Genomic DNA, 15,848 nt, shown 5'->3' with positions numbered 1-15,848 from the left:
ATTTTTAGCAGTCTGGAAGTGAACATCTAGTAGATGAAAATTTTTAAAGTATATAGAAAGATATGCAGTAACCAGCATTCAGTGAAAGCTAAAAGGAAGTGTTAGTTAATTGATTAAAACTATTTACTTTCAGTTCAAATGTTATAAAATATGTATTGAGAAAAGTGTTGACACAAATACCCAGAGGAATGCATGTCGTTTCTACATTTAGTTCTTTTACTTGTCAAAGGATTATTGAATAATCAGAGGGTTTTTTTATGTCTTGCCTAGTTTAGAGCAAGTTTTTTAAGTAAATTCTGTGTCTTTCCTTTAATTTGAAATAATAATTTCCTAATATCTTTAATTTTAAAGTGCTAAGCCTAAGGAACGCTGCTCATCCAACCTCCCTGCATTCTCTGTTTCTTACAAAAATATGAAGAGAAGTCCATCACAAGTCTCTCTGGATACCATCTCTATTGATAGTATGATGCTAGAGGATCATTTGATAGAGAGTGATGGAAGTGACAGTCAAAGCTTTCTGGAGAAAGGTAAGTAGGTTTAAGAAAATATTTTTAAGCAATACACGAAAATGTTGTTTATAACTAAAATAATACTCAAAAGGATTCTAGTCCAGCAAAACCTGGATACTTTACGAGACTATTTTTTTTGCCTTCACCAGTCAGTAATACTCAGTATATTCACCAAACATCGTTTCAAGGGAAAATAAGGTGTGCTACTTAAGCAGTGGTACTTAACACTACTAATTTTTTCCTCTCTTGAGGAAAGTAAGAGCACTGAAGTGCTGTGTTGCAACTTTGAATCAAGCAGAACTTGTTCCCTGCTTTACTTAAAACCTGTTGCTTTGGCTGCAAGTATTTACAGGTTGTTCCCTGAATCAGTATTATGCTTGAAGTGGTAAAGAAGCTTTCGGTTTAAAAGTAGATGAAAAAGAAATGGATTTTCACTAATGCTCACCATGCTAGTTACCAGGCAGATAAATTTGGTAGTCTCCTTGCAGTTTGGTCCTTAAGGAGCAGTTCCTAGCTGTTGACTGTCTAACAGCATCTGTTTGTCCAATTTTTGCTCGTCTGTGCATATACTGATTAAATAATTTTCTAATGTCAGGAAATAGAGTAAGAAGACCTTATTGGTACCTGTTTTCTGATAAATTCTACTTTGAATAAATAATGACTACTTTTTTTCTGTAGGATTTCTCTTCAGTCTAGAGCAATAATGAGAAGACTGCTTCACTTGCAAACCTGTTATATATTTGAATTGTAGGAGTATTCCTGTATGTGCTTATGTGGGAGTATGCCATAAAATATATTTTTCATTTTAAATAACTTTATATGTCTTTTTGGCTTGTTAAACAGTATTTAACTGCAGGTTAAGTCTCTATGCTTTCTAGTTGTCAAGGAAACAATACCATGATTACTCTAATGAAAATATATGTAGCTTATTTCTCTAAACATAAAACCACAAACATTTGCTCTAAAGGCACTGTGCTGTATTTTAGATACACAACTTGGAATCTGTAACCTTTTTTTTTCTGCTTGATCAGGTTTATATTTGATTTGGAAGATTCAGAATTTTTTAACAATGCATGTAGACTGCTGTTTTGGTTTTGTCACTATATTCTGCTTTACTTGCATAGCATCTAGAACTTTGAACTCTGTAAGAGGAATGGATTTGGCAGTTCAATCACAAATATTTGTTTAATAAGCCATTCAACTCATCTTAAAAAATGAATTAATGTATGCATACAGTAACAAACACTGACTTTATTCTTAATGTAGGAGTGCAAATGCTAACTTTGCATTTTTTTCTGATGTATATATGGAAGGTATTACAGCCACAAACTATCAAAGTCCATCAGAAAATGCCCATGAAGGAGGCACAGTGATTGAAAATTGTGATGGGTCATCTCCAGATGCCATGAGCGCTGCTTCAGAGAATGCCCATGAGACCAGTGAAGAAATGGTAATATTGTATTCCATGAGAATACATGCTTCAGTAAATTAAACCTTAAAATAGAACTAAAATGATTGTTTTTAGAGGTGATTTTTCAACTAATTTTGGCAGCTTTTGTTAGTGCATTATATAAGCTTACAGATCTAGTGCACTTGTGTTAAGTACAAATGATTACAATCCAAGTTCCACTGAGCATTCTCTTTGTTATCTTCTCTATAGCCACTGTTGAGAAATGACAGTAGCCACTTAAAAATGTCAGAAAATATTTATGCTTTAGTATACAACAATATTTTTTTAATACTATCACATTCTTTTATACTCTGTTGAATCTGATATTTAAAATGAGCTTTTCATCATCATTATCACATATAGCTAAGAGAAAGCACCATAACTCTGACATCTCTAATATGAAGATATTTCCTAAGCACTGGTAGCATTTTGTAGAATTTTCAAATACACTGTATTAAGTGTGCTGCGGGGTCAGATCAGAGATGCCTCTTGTCCAGGATTATGTCAGGACAATGCCCAGTGTTTAGAGAAGGTTATAAGACTAGCACATGTAGAAAGAGATTCCTTGCCTGAGACACCATGCAGGGTCCAGTTTTTTCATCTGCCTGCGTACTTATTCCATGCTGATCCTGGTCCTAATCAATGCTTCTCAAATTGTGTTCTATCAGTTAAGGTCATGAAGTGGAAACCTAGGACAATATGGGCCCAAAGGAAGACAGTGAATTTACTGAAATATCTTGTGTGCTTGCTGATGTATTTTCCTTTTCAGTAATGTTAGTCATGTAATCCTGCCTTTGCTTTAAAATATTTGTGGATCGCCTTCATTTTTTAAAAAATAAAAAAAAGCAACTCACTTGAATTATTGATTCCTTTTAAGTAAATTCTCAATCACCTATGCATATAGGTAATATGGAAAAAACATAATTCATTCGGATTTTTATGCAAATACATTTTAGCATATTTTTCTACTTGTAGACTGTAACTAAAAGTCATTAGAAAAATGAGCCCAAAACAGCAGTAATGATGATGGACACACACCTTCTGATATCAAAGCTGATTTAAAACTGGCTTCTACTTCTTTTAAAAAAAATACTGCAACCCAATAAATAGAGAAAAAGGGCTGACTACTATGCAGATAGCTAAAGTTTAGTACCCTCTCCTGGCTCTTTAACCTGGTCTGATTCAGCACCACAAATGCTTGGTTGTGCTTATGATATGGGTAAAGTTGAATGCAGCCTTAGGAAATTTCAGGTGTCACATAGATCATGTGCTTCTCTGTCAGAGTGGAAAAAGTCTGTCTCACTTTCATGGCTTTTCTAGCCAATTCTGAATTGGTGTCAGTGGGTTATAAATACAAGTGTCTGTCTTTGGACAGTTGAGCATTATGAAGCCAAAAAGAAAAGCAGAAATGAGAAAACTTTGTGCTTTTCTGTGAGTTAGGGTTTTGGATACAAAGGGGTTTGTGATGGAAAAGGTTTAAACAGATCCTAGAAACAATAATCACTATAAATTCATCTTATAATCTTATATTGTTTTATCTTGTTTTTATTGACAGATGTCTGTTGTGGTTTTTCAAGTATTTGGTGTTAATGGTGAAATCGACATCAGGGGTGAGGACACAGAAATTTGCCTGCAGGTCAACCGAGTGATACCACATCAGTTGGGAAACATTAGTGTTCGACACTATCTGTGCAACAGAACTGTTGGTAAGGACTACCAATTCAGTGTTGGGAAACTGAAGCTGGAAATATTTGTTCTAAGTAAATAAAGATGCAAACACAGTTTTATATTAGTTCAATAGCATCCGTTTTTATGCTGGTTTAGAACTCTGATTTCTTTCCTGCTTACGATACATTAAAAGGGAAGATAACAAATAAATGGGACCATTTATGCTTGTGTGGGTAAAAAAATGCATTATATTGAATTCTGGTCATTAGTTTGCTTTTTAAAAAATGAAGTTAGTTGCATTATGTGCTGGTTTTGGCTGGGGTGGACTTAATTGTCTTCGTAGTTGCTGGTATGGGACTATGTTTTGGATTTTGCTTTCCCTATTCAGCTGTCTTTATCTCAACCCACGAGTTTTCTAGCTTTTACCCTTCCAGTTCTCTCTGCAGTCCTGCAGTGGGGGAGTGAGTGAGCGGCTGTGTGGTGCTTGGCTGCTGGCTGGGGTGAAACCACAACGCGTTACACTGGTTATTGTTTTGTGAAGATGGAACTCCCTTATGTCCCTAGTAACACTTTGCTTAATGTACCTTTGTTTGAAGGGCTGTTCTTTTTTTTCAAGATCTGTTTTTCTAGATTAAATTACACCCACAGTTTAAACAGACTTATAATATTTGGTTTAAGAAAACTTTAAAAATTATTCTCTATTAAGAAAGATTAGCTGTGAGGACAGACCACCTTTTTTTGGGGGGGGGTTGTGGGGGTGTTTGTTTTTTAAAGCTTGATAGAAACAGAGTGTAGTTTCATGCCAGACATCTGCACAACTAGATCAACCAGTGTATTGTCAGAGCTTTTCTTGGGCATGAGTGCCACACATACATTCACCAAGTTCTCATACAGTGAGGTTCTTTCCTTGGCATGAAGTATTGGTATGCCACTTCATGTCACATTTCTTTGCTCCCCTCTGCCAGCCTTCCACATGGATTGCTGGATGCCAGCTCTGCTGTGCCATAGGGTTTTTGGGCAGATCCCTGATGCACCTGCTTCCTGCTTCTGGTTCATCTCCTTTCCTGGGAAATAGCTATAACAGCTGTTGGCTGCTATGTTTTATTTCAACCTTCTAGCAGCATGGGTTTTGTTCAGGAGGTTGTGCTTCAGCTTCAGAGGTGCCACAGCCTCTGATGCCCAGGCTAAAGAACCCCTTTACTGGTCAGCTGAGCCATTGCCAGCAGCTGCTGCCTGGAGCAGCTGTTCTACCATATTGTATTCAAGTATCAAGGCAAGTAGGAGGTCTAACAGGGAAGACTCATGGCTGACCTTCAGTTCTTACAGCAGGCAAATTGATTTCTGGTTATCTGCCATATCCTTTGTAAAAACCAGAGGGAGTAAACAGTATGAACATATCACCTTCCTGCTCTCACATGTGTTCTACAACTAGAACCTGCTTCCTCTGGTTTAGCTGATTATGAGAGATTTATGCACTGGTTGATTATTTTGTGGACAAAAGGTTAAAACATGATTGGGATCTTCAAAGACTTCCTTCCTCTTTCTGGTGGGTACCTGAATGGGTGGGCCAATACCACTTTTTTTGTACATTGCTAGTCACTCTGATTCTATAATGTACATCTCTCCACTGCAGGGCTATGCTTTCTGTACTGAGTCAGGAAATCTTCTGCAGCCACTGCTGCTTCCCATCTCCTACATTTATTCTATTAGAAGAACAAAGGGGGAAAAGCTTGAGAATCGGATCAAAAAATACCATTTAAATGAGTTAACAGTAACAAAATACCACTAAAAGAACAAGTGAGCAAACGTGTACAATAATATCCCACTAGAGGCAACTCTTTCTCCATGACCTTTAATAAAACTTTAGGTGCTACATTAACAGCTGTAACCAGTAAACTGAAGAACTATGCAAAGCAGCGAATACTCAAGTTATAATTACAGTCTATGAAGGTGTTCTGGGTGAAAATAACCATTTAAAATGTATTATACTGTTAATGCAGTAGATGTAGAAAGGGAAAAATGTACCTAAAATCTAGAGTAAGCTGAGGGCAATGTGGCAACTGTGCAATTCCCTGCAGGCCTGGATGCAGGACTATGCCTTTATCAGATCTTGTCTGGCAGCAGTAACAAAAGAAGGGGGGATGGAATATGGCAGAGGTTCTGTGGGAAGGACAGTGATTTTACTGAGACCTTATCATGCTTGACATGCTTGTGAGAAGGAAACAGCAGTTCATAACAGCTTCCAAATTGTTTAATGCAATTTTTACTCCATCTTCCCTTGATTCTGCCTCTTTCAAATATCTGCAAGATAACTAAAATTGACTTAATGGCTGAGACTGAATAGTTGGTTTTCCATTGTCAAGGCACCAAGGAAACACAAATTTTTTTGTGGGTGGTGATACTTCTGCATTGTCCTTTCTGTTGTCACAGTGAGGTACTAGTCCTTGTATGTATTCTTAGTTTATTTTTTGTACTTTGAAGTGATATGCTTGGAAATTTGCTCTGAAGTTGTGTATTTGTAATGCTGCCTATTGTGGATAATACTTTTAAGGTACTTTCTGGACAATCAGTTGGACAATAGAGACAAATAATTACATCATAATTGTTTTTTTGTATGGTGCTAAATTTTAATGCAAATTTGTTTTCCTTTTGCAACAGGTTCTGACTGTAAATCTGTGACTGGATCTCTTAATTCATCACCTGAGATTAGTCTGAGATGGGAAAATGGTCCTAGTGCTGTTGTACATTCACTGCTAGCTGTGAAAAATGGTTTTCTTCAGTGTCATGTGGAGAACTTCAGTGCTGAATTTCTAACATCTTCCCTCACAAACATTCAGCATTTTCTAGAAGATGAAACTGTTGCAGAAGTGATGCCTATGAAGATAAAAGTTTCTAATGCAAGGATTAATTTAAAAGTATGTTAACAATGAGATATTTGGCTGCTTTAAAAGAAATTGTGTTCTTGTTTCTTTGATGATAAACTACTAATCTGGATACAGTTAACTTCAAAGAAATTGCTATCGTACTCTGGAAGGTCTTTAGATAACACTAAAACAATTTAAAAATCCATAGATTTGGTTAGCTCTGTGGTATGCCTAGAGGGGAATTATCTGCATGACCAAGCTACTTGTATGAATTAACATTTTATACCTTTTCCTCCTCTCCTAAGTCTCTCTTGTAGAGTGACAGTGTCTGGTAATTTTAAATGCAAGGTATACCAAGCTTCTAGAGGCACAATGTGGGTTTTCCTGGTTGGGCTTTTTTGCTTAGCAAAGTAATGGTTTTCTAATTACAAACCACGGATTTTAACGGTTATTTCTCTCTCCTCCTTGGAGGATAATTGAAATTATCCTTAGCACTTGCCAAGCAATGAAAGTTCAGTACAAAAGAAGGGAAAAGGTTATAGAATTCCAGTTCAAATCACTTATACACTGTTTCTTACAACCCAGATTTCATGTTCTGCTCTACCTAGAAACAGATACTAAATAATGCAAGCTTTTCTCACCACCGTAGTTTAAAATAGTAACATTAAGAGGACACTCCTGCTAAACTCTCCTTGGGGATTTTCTTTCAGCCATGTAAAGGAGATAATGAGTCCTGTACTGCACAACCATTGAATATAAAGATAAGGACACTTTTTTGGGGGGTGTGGAGCAATAGTAACACAAAGAAACTTAACAATAATTGTACCATTGCTTTGGAAAGTATTAATCACCCATATAAACTCTGAAAAGAGTGAGGACTGGAAGAGCAGCTCCAGTTCTACATCTGAGGCTAAGGCCTTGATTCTACTAAGATCATTCTTGAGAAAGCAGCTGCTTGAGGTGGGGAATGTACATTAATAAACTGGCAACAAGAGTCTCCTTGGCAGCAAAAGCACTGAAGTGCTCGCTCAGCAGTGCACACAAGTCATGGTGAAGTTATTCATGATGGTTGACAAACTGCAAATTTGACATACAAATGATTCATTTCTATAGAGTTGTTGGGTAATAAGGAGCAAGAGGATATGGTTTAAATGTTTGCTGCATTGCCTATTTGATGTAGTGTGTTCTTCTATTGTTTCTGCATGATACGATGCAGTGTGTTTTATGGCAGGGGAAGAATTTAAGAAAGATTATTTTCTTGTTTGCATTTTCTACTGCAATCTCGATGCTGTTTCAAGAAACTTTGGAAGTTATATCTCAATATCTTTGTTGGTATGTGTTTAATGCTGATATGTATAGTTTGTGATTATACTGGCTGCATTACTCTGCTTGACAGGGGTAATGAACTATAAAGACTTCATGGGGAGTCCCCAAAGAACTAATTTGTGAAGTTCCTCTTCTGTTGAGTACAGTAATATAACTAAAATGCAGCTGGTGTCATCCCAAGCTAAATTCTAAAAAGACAAAATCTGCTCAAGAATGATAGCTGTACCCATTCAATCCTTAAAACAGTTCAAGGGAAAATCAGATACTATGTAGTGCAGGCTTCTTATCTCTGACTTGGAAGGTTCCTGAGCTAAAGAATGTCTTGAGTTGGGATATAATCTTATTGAGATGCCTGTGAAAACACTTTGAAGTATTTTAGTCAGACTATATATTGAGTTCAGCAGACTTATTCCACAGATAAATTTGAGCCTTTAATACGATCCCTGGGGGAAAAAATGGAGGCAAAGTTTAGTGAAGATCCTGTTAGAAAATTCTACTTTGAAATGTTCCCTTTCAAGTTTCATTAAATCCACTTATGTTTAAACGAACATCCTAATTAGCTATTTTGGTTTCCTGGTAAACTCATTTTCAAATACGTGTATTTTTTAGGATGATAGTCCACGTGAAAATCTCAAGGCATCTGAGGTGGTACCCATAAAACTGCATATTGACATACTCTGGATAGAAAGAAATGATGATGGCACTTTTGTCATTAGAGGTTTGTATAATCCTGCACCTTGATATCTCAGTTTTATAATCTTACTGTTATTTCCTTTGTGCGTACATGTGGCTAATAATGAAAAGATAACTGATGATAATTTGTGGAAGCTGTTGTTGCCATATGCCTTAATTCTAAGTGTTGTCACATAGAGGAAAATTACCTTTTTGAATAGTATACTGGCTGTGATAACCCACGGCTGAATCGGCCTGAAAGAAATAAAAATATGCATACAACATCATCAGGAAATGTTTCATCAGTGCATATCACTTCATCATGGTAATTTTAAGGTTCCTTTGAGTACAAACCAAACAAAAAAAATGCTTTTCTTTACAGATTACCAGGATGGTTACCATCTTTGTGGTCTTGTGTAATATTTATTTTGTAAATAAAAGACTATTTAAGAAGTGCAAGTAGCAATTTCCAATTCTGTGTATCGCAGTGCAGTCCTGGCAGCAGGTTGCACTGAGATTTGCATTTAGAATAGTGATTTAACATTCTACTTTTCATGAAGCATGTATGTGCTTACAGGATTGGGGTTTTTTTACATGCATGGGCAAATACTAAATACTCACAACAAGGCAATACATATAGAGCTGGAACTTTACTGTTGTCTTTCACAGATATGTCAAAGAATCATAATCTAGGTTGGAAGGAGCCTCTAGAGGTCATCTGGTCCTACTCCTAGCTCAAAGCAGGGGCAGATTAGATCAAGTTGCTCAATGCCCTGTCCAGGCAAGTTTTGAGCATCAAAAAAGGATACCACAACCTACCATAAGTAATCTGTCCCAGTGTTTGCCACTCTTATGGTTATTTTTTTTGGTGTTGTGTAATTGGAATTTCCTTTGTTGCAGCTTGTGTCTATTGCCTCCTGTCTACCCTCTCAGACAGAGGTGCTTGAGCACTTGCCAAGCACCTCAGGGACATCTGGTCCATCTTCTCTATACCCTTTCACTAGGCAGGCAAAGGTGGCATTAAGATCACTCCACAGTCTTCTCTTCAGATTTCACGAGTGCATGTTGCTGGGCCCCTCATTTGTACATCATGTGCTCCTGGCCACAATTCTCTTGGTGGTCCTCTGCTGTCAGTATCTATACTTTCTCACACTAGGGAATCCAAAACTGGATCCAGTATTCCAGATGTGGTCTCACCGGTGTGAGTATTGGGGAATAATAACTTCCCTCATCTTGCTATCTATACCCTTGCTAGTACAGCCTGCAATGTCCCTGGTTTCTGCTGTCAGAGCTCACTGCTGACTCATGATAAAGCTTGTTGACCAATGCCTACAGGTCATTTTGTGCAATTTTGCTTTCTGTTCAGTTGGTTCCCAACCTATAGCAGAGCAAGAGGTTATTGACTCTCAACTGCAGGACTTCACACTAGCTTCAGCTCAACTTCATGAGGCTCCAGTTAGTCCATCTCTCCAGCCTGTCCAGGTTCCTCTGCAGAACAGCTTTGCCCATCAGTGTGTCAGTCACCTACCCCTCAATTTGGTGGAGTTCACAAAACTGCAGAGTGCACCCACCCTTTCATCCAGGTCCCGAATATGTTAGTCCAGCAATATGCAATGTATTGCATGACTTGAGGAAGGCTGAGATTGGATGACTTGAGAGGCTGCAGGGTGATCTTAATGCCCCCTTCATCCACCTGATGGGAAGGTATATCAGGGATGGACCAGACTTCTCAGAGGTGTGCTGTGGCATGATTTGCTTGTATTTTAATTTTTGCACGTTATCTAATGCATTGTGTGAGTTCTTAAAGATGTACAATGTATTTTGGTCATCTTTTTATACTAAACATTGAAAGTTTAGTAATATAGTTAGAAAATAGTTTTAAGGTTTCTTTCAGCTTGTATTTTTTTCCCTTTTTGCTGAAGTGCTTTGATCCCTATACATGTCTTGGACTGCTCAGGCACAGTGACTTCAAAGGCATAGGTTAAATGCCATCTGCACATCAGCAATACATGTCTGTAGTGCTACATTTTTTGAGTCCTCAGTGTCTGGTGAGAGGAGGGGGTAATGAACAGAAAACTCTTGTTTAGAAGGAAATGTTTAAAAAACAAAACAGTCACAGAGTATTTTTTAGACTACTGAGAACCATGACTCTCACTTTTCCTCTTGGTGTACAACAGTATATTTTAACAGATATTATAGTGCACTTCAGTTACAAATGCTAGAAAGCTTCTTTAATGCCAAGTAATTAAAGGTATTATCTAATTTAAAAACTTGATCCAGCAGGTTTATCTCACTGTGTCTTCAAATGTAAATGCAGTCTTCAGAGAGACCTGTAGACAGTATATTAATAGCAATATTAATGGTTCTCAAACTTCTCATTATTCAGAGTGCATATTCTGTGGTGATGCTATTGGTCAGTATAAAAATGTGTTTATTTCCTTCAGGCTGGAAGTTACATATTGCTCCTTCCCTCCTTTTCTCTAAAAGGTTATGAGTTTTAATTTTTTTTTATTCTTAAATTTGATTTTGAGACGCTAATATAAAAGTACTTAATATCATAAGTATATTTGTTTGAGGTGCTTTTAATTTTGTACTGATAAGAACCAACCTTTAAAAAATTTTGACAAAACCCCTATGCACTATTTCTGTGATACAGATAATCAAAAAATAAATGATGTGTCAAAGATGAATTCAAGTAGTGCATTGCAGCAAACAGTGGAACCTGTTGAATGTAAAACAAAGGATCAAGCCACACAGATTACTTGTGAAATTCCCAGACCTTCTAAATCAAGCAGAGATTCAGCGGACTTCCTTAAAAATGAGGTATTTAGAATTGATTTTTACTTCCCTCTGCCCCCTCAAAATTATGTTACAATCCTTAATCATCATAATAGTTAGGTTATCTGGGGGTGGGATATACTTCTGTTTAGAAATCTGTTTGAGATGGAAAATACGGATCATGGATATTATAGTATGGCTCAGCAATTTAATACTGCTTTCTAAATAGGGTAGTAATACGCTGCACACTGATTCTTTTCCTTTACATCAGAGGGAGTTTTATAAGTTTTTTTCTTCTCCCCATCTCCCTCATCCTTGTACAACACAACACATCTCTGTACAAACACAAGGGACCAGGCTGTTTAGTCAGACCCTTACTAATCTATCAGTCATACCTGGGTTTTGAATCAATGAGGACAGAACACATCCACACATCATTTGGTTGTTTTTTCTACTGCGTAAGAATCCGTTCCTGGAGCTCAGAACCTGGGGTCGTTTCCACTCCACTCCAGAATAGAAATGGCATAGCTGAAACACTGGCTATCCTGCCTTTTGAGCTAATTTGCATCAGCTCTCTGTGTTCTGCACTCATTAACTGGGAATCAGTTGCAATTGACTCAGTCCCAGCAAGCCTCTGCCCAGGAATGAATGTGAGCATATAGTATTTTAAAGTTACTGCAATGGAAAAAGTTGTCAGTATGCAGGAATACTAATAGCTTTGTCTTCTCAACCGATCATTTTAGCTTATTGAAGAAAATGAATGTCTCAAACGGGAACTAGCCAAAGCCAAACTGGCTCTTGCTGAGGTCCAAATGGAAAAAGATGCCCTGCTTCATCACATGAAGAAGATGAATGTTGATCATCAGTAGGACAGTGTTCTGGCAGTGCAAGAACATCAGAACTTCAGGTGATGGTGGCATCTAAAATACTGTCTGTAAATCACTTGAAGGTGTGGTTATTTTTTGGTCACAGACAAAGTTTTCTCATTACAAAAAAATGTATGTGAACTAGGTACTATTCTGAATTTTTCATTAAACATTGTAACTTTTTTCAGCTCATTTTAAACTGAATTGACTTGGAAAAAATCAGTTTGTACTGTACTTTATTAATTTACAAACGAAAAAGTCATATCATCTACTTTTAATATTATCAAAGGAAATGTTATTTTTAAAATGTTTTCTGAAAAGTGAATGGCTCAGCTGTGAAAAAAGGTGTACCACATGTACCACACCTCACTAACAAACTGTACCTCTGTTTGTTAAAGATATGTTGTTTGATTGTTACCAGAAGGTATCCATACAAGATGTTACATTTGCACTATGATGATATGGGCTAGATCCTCTAGAATAGTATAGCTACTGAAAATTAAAATACCAGCCCCTAAACTGGCCCTAAATTCAGTGTAATTTGCCCAGAGAGGATTTTAAGAATAATCCTCTGGTGCTATAGACTTCCCTATACCGTTTCCATATGTGCTCCTAAAATACCACAGTAAATGCTGGAGAATTTAAGTAAGAGGGCATACTACTGGGCTTTCCTTCTGTGTGAAGGTCCACTGTATCTGTATAGCTGATGTAACTTAGACATTCACTCTCTCTGTGATGAGGATATAGCCCTGCACTAGGATCCAGCCCTTTGTGACAGGTGAGCTTGGAGCCATTTTGCATGCATGTCTGATTTCTGCACAACTCATCAGACATGCCCAAGGATTTGGTTCAATGTATTTAAATATGTAGTGTCAGTGCTCGTGAGGGGGGAAAATCCTACAGGGATTTATTAATTGTATATTTCTTTTTTTTGATAAAAAAGTTGTAGAGAATCCCTTAATTACCCAATGAAATTGTGAGATTACATGAAATGTAATTATACAGTTTAAATTATGGGTGATTTGTACAAATTGAACAATAACTTTCAGCTAAAAACTGGTACAGATGGATAAGTAAAAAAGCACAACACTGTAAAATAGAGAATATAAGAGTGTGCTTTTAAACAATTTAGGAAACAACATATAAAACTATAGATGCCTGTAAGAGATTGTCTTTGCTAGAAGTAAAAATGACTGAATAATTTAACTAGTGACCTTGAATCTGACAACTTAAAATCTTTTAATTGCTACCACAATTGTTTCTGCTCCATTGGATGTTGGAGGGAAGTTTTATTTGTAGATATGCAGGCAAATTTCCTAAATTATTTAGTATCCTGTGGTTTGACTTTGCATATGCAGGCTGTCAAACTAGTTTTAATTAAAATGGTTTTCATTAAAACTTTTTGGAGGACACATAATTTGCACTGCCGAAAATAGTTATTGAAACTGTGTAGATTTTAATGAAGAACTCTGTGGAAGAACTGGTTCAGGCACTATTTTAAAGCCTGCCTTATGAACCCTCATTGAAACTCCCCTTAATGCCCATGGAAATTTTTATTTTATTATTCTGAATAAGATGAAAAAATATACATACAATGTTTCTAATAGAGAAATTAAATATTTGTATTTCAACAGTTATTTAAGACAATACAGCAATTTCACATAAATGCAATGTCAGATTCAGGGGAGTATTTCTCCACTGGTTTAATTCTGGTTGGTACTATTAAAGTAATTCTTACTTGGTTTATCCTTGCCAAGATCTAGTTAGAATTATTCTGAAGAAAGGAATGTACAGAGCGCTTAGTAGCATGTTGCTAGAATATTACATTGAGAATTGTCTAATTTTTCAAAAGAAATAAATAGCAATATCAAATGCCTGTCTTTATTACTGCATAAGCTAGTACCTGCTTCTTTTGAGAAAAGCCAAACACAAATCAAACTCAAAACAACAGCCCAAACCAGCCCTTCTCAGATGTTGAAATTCAGGGTATCACTTCCTGGCATTTTGTTATAACTGAATACATTTCTACTTCATGGCAGTTTTGCAGTAATGAGCATCATATGTGCACAGTTCAGAAGAGGTAGGTGTGTTTGGTTGTGAGCTTGACAACACTGAGTGTGATAGTACTGTGTCACTCTGAAATGAGTTTTGCTATTGAAAAAAATGCAGAGGGAAAGTCCATTTATTAACTTTTGAAAGTGCATTTAAACATAGCTATGAAAAGACTCAGATTAAAAACAAAAAAAAGGCTTAATTCATCCTCAGGCTCTGCCAGTGTACACAACCTCCTTAAATCCTAGATAGGAAATGTTATGCAATCAGTAGAGCTTCTTGAATGAATCACTGCTTTTATTCTGCAAAGAACTTGGAGAACCTCAGTGTATACTGAAAACTGACTCCAGAAGTCCTGCAGGCAAACTGTTAGCAAGTTTTATTTTTATTTTCTGTGGAAATTTAAACTGGTCTACAGTTGAACACTTGTTAGCTTGTTTAGAAATCCTGTTTTAATGCCTAACGAAGCTTTCATGTTAGCTCACCCTGAAGAGGCTGTGCCCTTTCCCAGGCTCGGTCATTGAATCATTCTGGCACACTCTGCTCCAGTTCTCACTAACTCTTACCGTTGTTGGTAAGCACCGGTTTTAAATCAAAATTATGTGGCCTTACAGTATTACTTATAAAAGGCCTGTTGGAGAGGCAGCTTCGTGGAGATCGTGCCTGTTCTCTGATGTCCCTGCTCCCTGGATTAAGCCCACCATGGCTGTTGGTGCAAGGGACCATGGCACTGGCTAGGAGGGAACTGCCTTTTTTTTCCCCCTCCTGCCTAAGTCCTTTATTTCCCAGTCCCATTAGCAATGTCTGTTTGGACACTGTCTTGATTAGGAATTTACTTGGGAGTCTTAAACTGAGATCACAATTGATCTCTAAAGGATAACTGCTAGCTAGAGAATACTTCCTACAATCTGACATGCTAATGGTTACCTTTATTCAAAATAATTTTACAATAAATGTAAGGGGAATGTGATAATAAAGGTAAAGACTTTATCAAGCATCTACAATTCCAAGAGTACAAAATGTATGTAAGGTATTGCAGAAGCAAACTCTCCACAATGACCAGATTTCACGTAAGTAATGATGAGGAAAATGGTTTCTGTATGAAAAAAAAAGTGTTTGTCTAGTTCTTAAAACATTCATCACAAAATGCTTGAAGTAGATTTTCAGCTCACTGTTGCCATCTGCAAATTTTAAAGAGTACTTCAGATTCCAATTCAGCTGTTGATACAATTCAATGTCTTTTTATCTGTTGTAGGGACAGAACATGACCTTGCTAATATGTTAAGTAGCAATGAAATTGTGGGCACTCGCTGTGAAATCCACTAATTCATCCCTCCCAGTAGGGAAATGAATTTTTGACAGCCCTGCAATACAACTTTATCTTTTTTTAATTCCAACCCATGCCACTTCACTTTTGCTGACTAGCTTTTGAATAGCAGCCCCATTTCCTCTGCCTCGGTGAAGATACCTGTCAGTGTGAACCTAGTGGCAGGCTCTGTAGTGCTGAAGCACATCTCTCATGGCCTGAGGCTAACACATGGTTTCCAGTGGTGCAGGCACTAAGGCTGTGTTCAGCTGTACTCTGTTTAGTTCTGTGGCAGTGCCTCTCCTCATCTTGTACTGCTTAGTATGGAACCTGAAAGCAAGAACAGCACAAAGATCA

At 37.1% G+C, this 15,848-nt stretch overlaps 1 protein-coding gene across 7 annotated transcripts in view; it reads left to right on the top strand.

Moving 5' to 3' along the window:
* BLTP3B (bridge-like lipid transfer protein family member 3B) overlaps positions 1-14,028 on the top strand; it is a 53,316-nt gene extending 39,288 nt beyond the window's left edge. For 6 of the 7 annotated variants that reach the window (XM_051784782.1, XM_051784781.1, XM_051784783.1 and 3 more), the window contains 7 exons: positions 352-527; positions 1,823-1,959; positions 3,515-3,665; positions 6,286-6,542; positions 8,427-8,535; positions 11,146-11,312; positions 12,011-14,028. In XM_051784782.1, coding sequence (XP_051640742.1) covers positions 352-527; positions 1,823-1,959; positions 3,515-3,665; positions 6,286-6,542; positions 8,427-8,535; positions 11,146-11,312; positions 12,011-12,136 — 1,123 coding nt within the window. In that variant the 3' untranslated portion in view covers positions 12,137-14,028. Of the gene's footprint in view, positions 1-351; positions 528-1,822; positions 1,960-3,514; positions 3,666-6,285; positions 6,543-8,426; positions 8,536-11,145; positions 11,313-12,010 lie in introns of those variants that run through there. The other variant, XR_007904116.1, reaches the window with a different exon arrangement.
* Positions 14,029-15,848: the final 1,820 nt, after the last annotated feature.

Source organism: Manacus candei, unplaced genomic scaffold, assembly GCF_025592945.1.
Source record: "Manacus candei isolate 608988 ecotype Guabito, Panama unplaced genomic scaffold, ASM2559294v1 h1tg000018l, whole genome shotgun sequence".
Lineage (NCBI taxonomy): Eukaryota > Metazoa > Chordata > Aves > Passeriformes > Pipridae > Manacus > Manacus candei.
The sequence above is the reverse complement of the archived record's forward strand: the minus strand, read 5'-3'. Positions and strand labels throughout refer to the sequence as shown.